The 10,946-nt window shown below is 50.2% G+C and overlaps 5 protein-coding genes across 5 annotated transcripts; 2 read left to right on the top strand and 3 right to left on the bottom strand.

The window, feature by feature from the left end:
• Positions 1-52: 52 nt before the first annotated feature.
• N7525_006003 (uncharacterized protein) lies at positions 53-895 on the bottom strand (the record flags this gene model as incomplete). Its single annotated transcript, XM_002564192.1, has 1 exon — positions 53-895. The coding sequence occupies one exon, from the start codon at positions 893-895 to the stop codon at positions 53-55; it is 843 nt and encodes a 280-aa protein (XP_002564238.1).
• Positions 896-2,137: 1,242 nt separating this feature from the next.
• On the bottom strand, positions 2,138-3,046 carry N7525_006002 (uncharacterized protein; the record flags this gene model as incomplete). Its single annotated transcript, XM_002564194.1, has 1 exon — positions 2,138-3,046. One exon carries the CDS (start codon positions 3,044-3,046, stop codon positions 2,138-2,140), a length of 909 nt encoding a protein of 302 aa, XP_002564240.1.
• A 1,758-nt stretch (positions 3,047-4,804) lies between these two features.
• On the top strand, positions 4,805-5,916 carry N7525_006001 (uncharacterized protein; the record flags this gene model as incomplete). The annotated part of the gene is made up of 4 exons (XM_002564195.1): positions 4,805-4,967; positions 5,020-5,359; positions 5,432-5,765; positions 5,830-5,916. The coding sequence occupies 4 exons, from the start codon at positions 4,805-4,807 to the stop codon at positions 5,914-5,916; spliced, it is 924 nt and encodes a 307-aa protein (XP_002564241.1).
• Positions 5,917-6,349: 433 nt separating this feature from the next.
• On the bottom strand, positions 6,350-6,807 carry N7525_006000 (putative C2H2 finger domain protein; the record flags this gene model as incomplete). Its single annotated transcript, XM_002564196.1, has 3 exons — positions 6,350-6,464; positions 6,523-6,702; positions 6,767-6,807. The coding sequence occupies 3 exons, from the start codon at positions 6,805-6,807 to the stop codon at positions 6,350-6,352; spliced, it is 336 nt and encodes a 111-aa protein (XP_002564242.1).
• Positions 6,808-7,965: 1,158 nt separating this feature from the next.
• Positions 7,966-10,610, top strand: acoA (aconitate hydratase ACO1; the record flags this gene model as incomplete). The annotated part of the gene is made up of 5 exons (XM_061213576.1): positions 7,966-8,001; positions 8,098-8,115; positions 8,231-8,305; positions 8,389-9,856; positions 9,907-10,610. The coding sequence occupies 5 exons, from the start codon at positions 7,966-7,968 to the stop codon at positions 10,608-10,610; spliced, it is 2,301 nt and encodes a 766-aa protein (XP_061070597.1).
• Between the last annotated feature and the right edge of the window lie 336 nt (positions 10,611-10,946).

Here is a 10,946-nt window from a genome sequence, read left to right as displayed (position 1 = left end):
ACTAGAACTTTAAGAGCGCAATAACATGTATTTGTAGATATAATGTATAACACTAGACATCAAATTGAAAAACTCCCAAACTAAGACCAAGCCAAATGCGAATCTCCTCCAAGGCAGTCAGGTCATTCTCGGGAAGAGATTGCTGTATCTTTTCATCATGCCATTCATAAGTACGGCCGACATCTTCGAGGCTTTCTCTAATCTTCCGGCAAGATCCAAAATCGATAATGACTGCCCTATCATCGGCCACCATTATATTGCTTGGATTGAGGTCGTTATGAACTAAACCCAGCGAGTGAAGATGATGGAGACCACTTTCGACATCTATAAGAACACGGCTATAGTCCTCGCTCACTTCCCGCGTGTTTCTTAGTGCTCGCTTCATAAGGGCGCCTGGGTCGACTTCTTTCATAAGCGTGCGAGGGTACTTCTCAAAGCAAAGGCCCGTGATTCTGCCGTTAGAAACTTGACAACCGAGATAGGTAGCAATGTTAGGATGTGGGTGCTGCATTAAGACTTCGCACACCCTTGCCTCCTTAAGGACATCCTCTGCAATCGAATTCGGTCGAGGGCCTTCACTAACCCGGTCGTAACTAAGCAATTGAGGCTTTTTGATGTAACAGCTGTTGAGCAGATTTTCAGGCGCTAGCGTAAATTCGATAGAATAGTCGGGGTTATAGGCCGAGGTAGGAATCTGCTTGACATTTATAATGTCGTCTGCATTGATATCCGAAGGCGAAGAGGAGCGGCCTTTCAGCCTCCCGTGGAGCAAAAGGCCATTTAACCGGTATAAAACGAGAGTACCTGCGAACTGGTAACCTTCATCTGAGTCTTCGTAGCTCTCGGCCTTCTCCAGTATCTCCAGTCTCTGATTAGGAATTGGCGGAGTCGGCATGCTTAAATGCACTTTGCAGTGTCAATCGTTGAGGCATACCAAGGGCAGATAGCACTCACCTCGTAGTCATGGGGCGGAAAGGCGAATTATTCTTTGGCACAGATGTGGAAAGGTAGACCAGGTGCCTCATTAAGAGGGTCTGTCATGGTATGAACCTGCGGTCTCAGGGTCCACCGCTTTTTCAGCTGGAAAACGGCGGTCTGTGCAGTCCTTGTGACGGCCAATAGTACTTATTTGCCAAAAGCCAGTGAGAAATGTGTAGGCACCAATGATCAGTATGGTAGCGAACGCATGGCTTATTTCCTAGGGGCCAATGAGGGCTGTAGCTTTTGTTCTAGGCGTTGACATTGACTAAACAAAGGCACCATTTAGTACTGGCACAATCCAGATTTTGATGGAGCGCAAACGAAAAACGCGACTTTTAGCGTCCTGCACTATCGACAGGGGTGTCTCGAAAAGTGCGACTTTTAGCGCGGGGCATCCACCGGAGAGATGTCAGGTTTACCGCACAAACTGATATGGTACCTGCGAGCTGATGGAAATGAGTAAGTGCAAAGAGTAGTTTGGACAGTCTCAGGAGATGGGGAAGGTTTATGTCAGTTCTGCTGTGGCCGGTCAATCTATCACATCGAGTGGCCAGTTGCTATATAACCATGTTGTAAGCATCCTTTCCTGCACCTCAGTGAAACCCTCAATGCTTTTACTCAACAATGGAAGCCACACCTTTGCCTTCCCTACACGCAATAGAGACGCTAAAACATTTGCCACGCACAGGATGGCTGAGGACGATTCAGAACCCTAAGAGTGTGGCGGCGTATAGCTTTCGGGTAGCTATCTTGGCCATGCTCGCTCTGGTGATTTTTCCCTCGCCCGAGGTCCTATCGCCCTTTTAGCTGCTGACCTCGTTAGGATAACTAGAACCTAGATGTAGGGAAATACACGAGATGGCTTTGGTCTATGATTTGGCGGAGTCCCTCATAGGAGATATTCTAACTTTCGTAGGGGCCGCAAAGGATAAGTCTTGGAAGTTTTTATATGGATAACATAATATGTATTCAACTCAGCAATAATATACCGGAATGGTAAAAGCAAGGATGCAGCATGATTGGACGCCAAACCTCCCAATTGTCGGAACATCCATTAGCGAGCCCATAACCTGGACTACCGGGAGACCCGTAATAATACTGTTGTTCCAGCAAATAACAAAAGCAAAGGATTCAGAAAATGTGACACAATCGGCAGTCAAAGAAAATTGAGCTCAGCAATGAAACGCAAAGTACTCCCGTCGAGGACAACATCGTGCATATGGGGTGGACGACTGGGGACGTCGAAGAGCGCGCAAAACGGTATGACAAGAGGAGCGCCGACGACATTGTGGTCGGTGATTTCAATCTCTGCGCAAGAATACGGTTGTTGGATACCTAGGGGCTGTCTTGTGGAGGGTGGGACATTGATCGGAATATCCCGCAAGGTATTGATGTATGTCCGAGTCAATGGATGTGGGGCATCAGGTGGAGCGAGCTGCCATTTTTCGATGTGTACAGCACGGTTGGTGACGGAGATAAGAATCACGATCCGTACTTGGCCTTCTGAGGAACCGAACCACCATCTAGCGTCTTCGACGAGCTTTGGTCGGGATTCTGAGACGCCTGTCTCAATGACCATGGTTGGCCAGCTTAATCCATCGCTAGATGGCCAACGTTGAGCAGGGCTAAAGACTTGATCACCCTCCTTGCCGCGTGCTGTGGATTTGTACCTTGTCGCTCCGCCCCAACGGTAATATTCGTTCAATCCCATACGATCGAGTTGTAGATTGATTTTTTGTAGCAGGCCGGTCGTTGTGTACTCGTGTTTGTACCCAGGCACCAAACGCAGAACACCAATGTCACCTTCGAACTCGAAGCGGTAGTCGATCCCTTCGAGGCAACGATGGTCATTGAAGAGTCGTTCGGCCATTTGTGGGCGTAACTTGAGGAGAACCAAGAACTGATTTCCGCTGTATTGTGCATCTTGTTCGAACTTTTGCACGATCGTTTCAGCTTCGAGCTTGACGTGTTGGAGGCGTTTGAATACACGAACGACAGTATCAGTGGGTAAAGCTGTCATGAGAGAGGGCATGACTGACACAGGCGGGAGTGCTAGTTGATCCATGGTGAGGTCAAGGGTGAGAGCTAAGTGAGAGTGAGAGCAAAGTGAGAGTGAGAGCAAAGTGAGAGTGAGAGCAAAGTGAGAGTGAGAGCAAAGTGAGAGTGAGAGCAAAGTGAGAGATAGCTCATTGCCAGTCCCGTCATCCACCATGCCGTCTGCCGAGACTTGTTGGGGGGGGGGGGGGGAGTGACACTGCAGATATCATTTCAGGATCCAGATCTCGGAGGCCAAGGCTAGATATAGACTATGCAGCTCACCTCACATTGGAAGAGGAATATCCACCAGCTGTTGTGCATGCATTCGGAGCATGCATCAATGAGAGATTCGGCACTAAGCAGAAACCGAGGAAGCCGCACATAGATCAGCCTCCCTTGAGGCTATACGCTAGCAGGGGGATTCACAGACGGAATGGGTGTAGAACGCCTCAAAACAGGTAAGGTATCAGGATCGGTCAGGGGGAATCCAAATCAGGTTCCATCTTGATTCAGTAAAATTATCAATGAGAGAAAAAGTATGACGTCTTCTTGGCAATGTTTAAGGTTGAGATGAGCCGATGTCAAACTGGGAGACATGATGAAAGAGGAAAGGTTGCTTTGGTGGGGGAGACGCTATGAATACCAAAGAGTGAATGGTCGATACCATTTGGGGAAGGAGTGTCTATGGAAGGAGCGAAAGGGCCTCCGACCCGATGGCTTCATATGTGTCATCAGGTAGTTCTTGGAAGCACTTGACGTCGGCGGAGTCCGAGTCATCGGACATATCTGAATGCCGCGACATAGTGGTCAACGTGGATTGAGGGTATGACTGGCATCGGATCTGGAGACGATGATGTGTGACTGAGCAACTCGGCCTCATTTCTGGCCTCATTTCTCGGCAGATATAATCCTCCGCGCCCGTGTTTTGGCCCCGAGGCGTCTATTCAAAACCCTTTGGGATTTGAGACCATAACATCGGTTCGGTTTCAGCAGGGCTAAGTGGAGTCGGCAAGGGGGGCTGATTCTCACTTCGTCGGTCATATTGATGAAGCAGTGGTAATCTTGATGTTAAAAGCAGTGCAAAAGATGTAAGGATGATGGTGAAGTGAAGGGTGGGTGAGGATAAGAGGTGTGAGACAGAGGCAGGTCTGTAAATATTTAGAAAGAAGGTAACTATTGTCATCTCAGATTTGGTACGCCCCTGTCACATTCACTGAATTCTTTGCTTTTGCCATGTCCTAGAACCCATTGCTGGAAGTACAGTATTGTTCTGGATCTACTAATAATCCAAGTTACAGGCTCGCTAATGGATGTTCCTACAATTGAGAAATTTGGCGTCCAATCATGCTGCATCCGTGCCTTGATCATTCCGGTATATTATTGCCAATATTGAAATCCATGTTGACTTCTATTTGGCATCAAATAAGGCTAAGGTGTACCGGCTGGTTGGTATAGACTGAAATGCAGGGAAATAGTCGTATTTCCCTTGGAGGTTGTTGTTCAGGTGTGTAATTCTCGCGCTAACTTAGGTACCTTGGTAGGTACGGAGTACTTCTAATGTGATTTATAAGATGCATTCTACCACTCGGCTAAAAGATCATAGCAACAATCGTAACGTCCGATCGTAGCTGTAGTGGTATATATACTAGACCCTAGCCATCGCTCGGGATCACATACTGGTAATCAATCGCGCACGTGAGGGGTCACCCCACTATGGAAATCTGGGGAGCTTCGAATCGACATTTGCGTCAATTATCTCCAATCTGGGCCTTAGAGCTGAGATCTCATGGCCGCAGACTTCTGGGCTGGCTACATCAGCGGAGCCATTGGAATCATCATCGGTAATCCCCTCGATGTTGTCAAAGTCCGGCTGCAAGCAGGAAACGCACATGCAGATGCATCGCCCGCACATCTGAGCCGGTTTGAAAAAGCAAGCTCTCTCGTTCGAGGTCTGTGTTACACTGATTCGACACCAATAGCAGTCAATTGATATCATTATAGGCGCAGCTGCTCCGATCTTAGGCTATGGAGCTCTCAATGCTATTCTTTTTGTTGCATACAACCGATCCTTAGCAGCATTGGACGGGTCCGTAACGGATCCCACCAATCCCGTGGGGGTCTCGCCTTACAAGATCTGGCTGGCCGGTGCCGCAGGCGGACTGGCTAGTTGGACCATCTCATCCCCAACGGAGTTCATCAAGTGTCGGGCACAGCTGGATCGCCGGCCAGAAGTCTCCTCGTGGGCGGTCGCCAAGGATATCTTCCGAACGCGCGGTTGGAGGGGTTTATACTTTGGGGGCGGGATTACTAGCGCCAGAGATTCAATTGGCTATGGATTCTAGTATGGAACTCACACGCCACCCCCAGATACCCCAGTGTATCATTTGAGGGATTCAGTGCTAACGTAGCGCAGTTTCTGGTCCTACGAACTTTGCAAACGGTTTATGACCTCTGATGATGATGGCTCACACCAGGCCGCTATGAAGATTCTGCTTTGCGGTGGCATTGCTGGCATTGTTACTTGGGGCTCGGTGTTTCCTTTGGATATGATCAAGACAAGACTGCAGGCACAGACAATTGCAGATCATTCGCCCAGGGCAACTGAAAGCCAATCTCTACTGCGATCACGCCAAACGCTAAGTTCTTTCCAGATTGCGAAAGATACATATCGTGCAGAGGGTATCAAGGCATTCTATCGTGGCCTTGGAGTCTGCAGTGTCAGGGCGTTCATTGTGAATGCCGCTCAGGTATGTTTTCCAAGGTTCTCCATGTTGCTATCATAATCGATTAAACATCTAACATCTGATAAAGTGGGCGGCATATGAATGGTTGATGAAGAGCTTTAATCATTCCTGGGACGCACAAGTGAAATCCCAAGAGGCCACAACGGGTCTGTAAATATGTTCAACCCAGCCATTCAAGCGTATAGAAGATCTGGAACATATCAAAACATTGGAAGCCGAGCTACGTATACCGAAAGCCGAGTTAGGTTAGAACCTATTTGGTATTGAGGGATTTCTATTGGAATTACTCGGTAGTATTGCTAGTAAGGGGGTAAATTTCGCCCCAGATGCCGTTTTTGCCGATGTTCGGCGGTTTCGAGTCACCCGCAAACCGGAAGAGCGAAAACCCGGCGAGTATCGGCAATATAAAAAAAATTGCTTCACGTGAGACTCCACCGATATGCATGTACGGAAGAGGAAGTCAACATCAGAATAGGTCTAGATGTATTATCCTGGAAACTTTTGTATGTCGATTTGCTGGAAAGAATATCGTGGTCGCGTAGCAAAGGTCTGGTTTTGATCCCGGAAGGCGAAGCTCAAGCTTCGATTCACTCCTTCATCTCGTCGGAGTTCTCTTCGCGCTTGCCGTTGTCGACAAGTCCCAGTCCGATCGCACGCTCGGCAAGCAATTGGCTGTGAGGCTCCTCACGCAGGATACGGAGTCTAAATAAGGCGCAGCTGGTCAGAGAATGCGACAAAAGACATGTCGGAATACACTCACCTCCGCTTGTGGTTCTTGCCCTTGGTATGTGCCTTGAGGTTGTAGTCGCTCTCAAACCATTTGGAGCACTCTGTGCAGTAGAATTTGCCTAGCCCAGGCAGATCCTCCACATCCTTCGAGTCCTTGTACTGCTGGAGGTGACGGGGAGTTTTGATATCCGCGACGACTTGATCATAGTCTCTGTAAGTGTGTTAGCAATCAGCGCCAACAATAGGTACAGGTATAACCCCTAGAGAAGACATACCTGGTGCGGCGCTTGTTCTTGACTCTTCTGAGAGCACCCATTGTTCCTGATAGCCGAAATACCTCGGAGCTGGAGCCGAATATCAAAATAGATGCAAGGAAACGAAAATTGCTTATCACCGATTTCCGGAGTGAACGGTGGAGGAAAGCGGGTCAAAGAGGCTATGGACAATAGCAAGTGTTTGAGATGAAATTTCCGCCGATTGTGGGTCACGGGCAGCGATTGAAACGCCTGAGCGGTGATTGGCTGGTGAACAGACACGGCACCTTGGCGGCGATGCGGGATTGCCATTCGGCTCACCTCGGCTCAGTTGCATTTCGTCACCGTACACCCATGTATTTAATGACGTTTGCATGCGGTATGTTGTTCCAGCTATCCAATTCAAGTTTAATACAATTTCGAGTTATATAAAAGATAGATGCAGCTACAGAATATAGTATATGTAGGATATAACGATGGCAATATTGTTTTAATACAAGCTCTCCGCTTGTATAACATCATATAGCATCATGAACTAGATATAGTAAACACATGTCGCCTGTTGGCTGGGTTCATACTTACGAAACCCACCAAATCCACATGCCGCCAGCTGCCCTTTAACGGTAGCACGGGGTACAGGCCGAGAGAGTTACATGAAAACACATTGACCTTTTCGAAGTCAGCCCTTTTGTCCGAAACGGGAGAACTGGGCGAAAGGGGTCTTGTAATTGGAAACTCCGTGATTGGTGGCCGAGTTATACCCGTCACATGCCTTGTATCGCTGTTACGTTCCCGTTCCATCCCAAAGTGAACACAAAGGGAGATGTTGGATATTGGAAGTTCAAATGGGAAGAGAACATGAATAGAAAAAGAATCCGGGGTATATTCCTCTTACAACTCGTCATCTATCATAATAGACCTTGAGTAAATCTTTGAGAATTCTCGGCCATAAGCAGCGTCTATCAAATTGCCCAGCCCTTCTTGCCGTCGCATGCGGCAAGCTTAGTCCAATACCAGCGTATTGTATCGCCGTGGTAACAGCGGTTACGGCTCTACTCCCGGTCCCCGTAGAATCTTTCTCCCACTCAAAACCAAGCTTTCGTCCTCTTCTTCCTTTTTGATCTCTTCCTCTCTCATTCAACTCTCCACTCTCATACATACTTTGGTGAAGGTGGTTACTAGCTCTTGGATGTGCAATCCCATCTCATAGAGCTTCCATCATGATCTCCACCCGCCTTGCGCGCGCCGGTGCGCTGGTACGTTTCTCCCTCGGCTCACCGTTGCCACATGGCGATCTACCTAGGTGCCAGTCTCTTGGATGAATGGAAAACTAACTTGTGTTTCAACTATAGGCCCCCAAGTTCCGTCTTGTAAGCAGCGACCTCATTGCCGAGCTTTAACTACACGTGGCGTGGCACATATGCCGGCGTGCATGATAGCTCAGACATAGCTTAGACCTGCAGTTACTGACTTTTGAATGTATAGCTTAGCGGAACCCGGGCCTTCGCTACCGTCAATGACCCCCTCGACAAGAAGGTCGAGATGACCAACCAGGAAACTGTGAGTGGCTGCCAGCCTAACGCCTCGAAAAACCGGCGTCGAGCACGATTCCAAGCAATAGCGACTGACGTATTACATCTCAGGGTCACTACATCAACTACAAGAAGATGTCCGAGAACCTCGCCATCGTCCGTTCCCGTCTGCAGCGTCCTCTCACTTACTCCGAGAAGGTCCTCTACTCTCACCTTGACGACCCTCACGGCCAGGACATCCAGCGTGGTGTCTCTTACCTCAAGCTGCGCCCCGACCGTGTTGCTTGCCAGGATGCCACTGCCCAGATGGCTATTCTGCAGTTCATGTCCGCTGGCATGGACCGCGTCCAGACCCCCACCACCGTCCACTGTGACCACTTGATTGAGGCCCAGGTTGGAGGTGAGAAGGATCTTGCCCGCGCCAACGAGATCAACAAGGAGGTCTACGACTTCCTTGCCTCCTCTACTGCCAAGTACGACATCGGTTTCTGGAAGCCCGGTTCCGGTATCATTCACCAGATTGTTCTTGAGAACTACGCCTTCCCCGGTGGTCTGATCATCGGTACTGACTCTCACACCCCTAACGCTGGTGGTCTCGCTACCGCCGCTATTGGTGTCGGTGGTGCTGATGCCGTCGATGTTATGGCTGGTCTCCCTTGGGAGCTGAAGGCCCCTAACGTTATTGGTGTCCGCCTCACTGGTCAGATGTCTGGCTGGACCTCCCCTAAGGATATCATCCTGAAGGTCGCCGGTCTCCTCACCGTCAAGGGTGGTACCGGTGCCATCATTGAGTACCACGGTCCCGGTGTTGAGTCCCTGTCTTGCACTGGTATGGGTACTATCTGTAACATGGGTGCTGAGATTGGTGCTACCACCTCTATCTTCCCCTTCAATGACCGCATGTACGACTACCTGAAGGCCACCAAGCGTCAGCACATTGGTGACTTCTCTCGCGAGTACGCTGCTTCCCTCCGTGAGGATGAGGGTGCTCAGTACGATCAGCTCGTTGAGATCAACCTCGACGAGCTTGAGCCCCACATTAACGGTCCCTTCACCCCCGATCTCGCCACTCCTATCTCCCAGTTCAAGGAGGCTGTTAAGACCAACAAGTGGCCCGAGGAGCTTAAGGTCGGCCTGATCGGCTCTTGCACTAACTCCTCGTACGAGGATATGTCCCGTGCTGCTTCCATTGCCCGTGACGCTCTTGACCACGGTCTCAAGTCTAAGTCTCTGTTCACCGTCACCCCCGGTTCCGAGCAGATTCGCGCTACTATCGAGCGTGACGGACAGCTCGAGACCCTCGAGGAGTACGGCGGTGTCATCCTTGCCAACGCCTGTGGACCTTGCATTGGTCAGTGGGACCGCCAGGACGTGAAGAAGGGTGAGGCTAACTCCATCATCTCCTCCTACAACCGTAACTTCACTGGCCGTAACGACGCCAACCCCGCCACCCACGCGTTCGTTGCCTCTCCCGATCTGGTCGTCGCTATGACCGTTGCCGGTACTCTCAACTTCAACCCCATCACCGACACCCTCAAGGACAAGGATGGCAAGGAGTTCAAGCTCAAGCCTCCCACCGGTGACGGCCTCCCCACTCGCGGCTACGATGCTGGCCGTGACACCTACCAGGCTCCCCCGCTGATCGCTCCGCTGTGAGCGTTGCTGTCTCCCCCTCCTCCGATCGTCTCCAGATCCTCGAGGGCTTCAAGGCCTGGGATGGCAAGGATGCCACGGACATCCCCATTCTGATCAAGTGCAAGGGTAAGACCACCACTGACCACATCTCCATGGCTGGCCCTTGGTTGAAGTACCGTGGCCACTTGGACAACATCTCCAACAACATGTTGATCGGTGCCACCAACGAGGAGAACGGTGAGGCCAACAAGGTCAAGAACTGCTTCACCAAGGAGTACGATGCCGTCCCCGCCACTGCCCGTGACTACAAGGCTCGTGGCGTCAAGTGGGTTGTCATTGGTGACTGGAACTACGGTGAGGGCTCTTCCCGTGAGCACGCCGCTCTCGAGCCCCGTCACCTCGGTGGTCTCGCTATCATCACCCGCTCCTTCGCTCGTATCCACGAGACCAACTTGAAGAAGCAGGGTATGCTTCCTCTGACCTTCAGCGACCCCGCCGACTACGACAAGATCCGCCCCGAGGACAAGGTCGACCTCCTCTGCACTCAGCTCGAGGTTGGCAAGCCCATGACCCTCCGTGTCCACCCCAAGGACGGTGGTGCCGCCTTCGACGTCTCCCTCAGCCACACTTTCAACGAGTCCCAGATTGAGTGGTTCCACGATGGCTCTGCCCTCAACACCATGGCCCGCAAGGCTTAAACTGCCTTTCTTCTGTCATGACTCCCCAATAAAACCTTCAAGTGTTTCGGTTATAACCGAAGCACCTGTGTAAACTACGTTCTCTTGTGTGTTGAACAATTCAGATACATGCTTCTGAAAACCACGGTGTGACACGGCGACCATTAACTTGGTTGTCTATTGCCCATGTCCCTTTCGCGAGCAGGATACGAGGAGTTGCGCTCTTGGGAAAAATTATGAATGAACTTGTGTTTTTGTAGGCCTGATTTCTCGGCCTTGCGTTGATTCCCGATATCTGGGTGGGACCAATGGATATACTCTTTTTGATTTTTACATCACTGTTTTTGTATGTTAAGA

This window comes from Penicillium rubens, assembly GCF_028828025.1.
Source record: "Penicillium rubens strain IBT 27055 chromosome Unknown utg000002l_segment0_segment0, whole genome shotgun sequence".
Lineage (NCBI taxonomy): Eukaryota > Fungi > Ascomycota > Eurotiomycetes > Eurotiales > Aspergillaceae > Penicillium > Penicillium rubens.
This window is presented reverse-complemented; position numbering and strand designations above follow the sequence as displayed.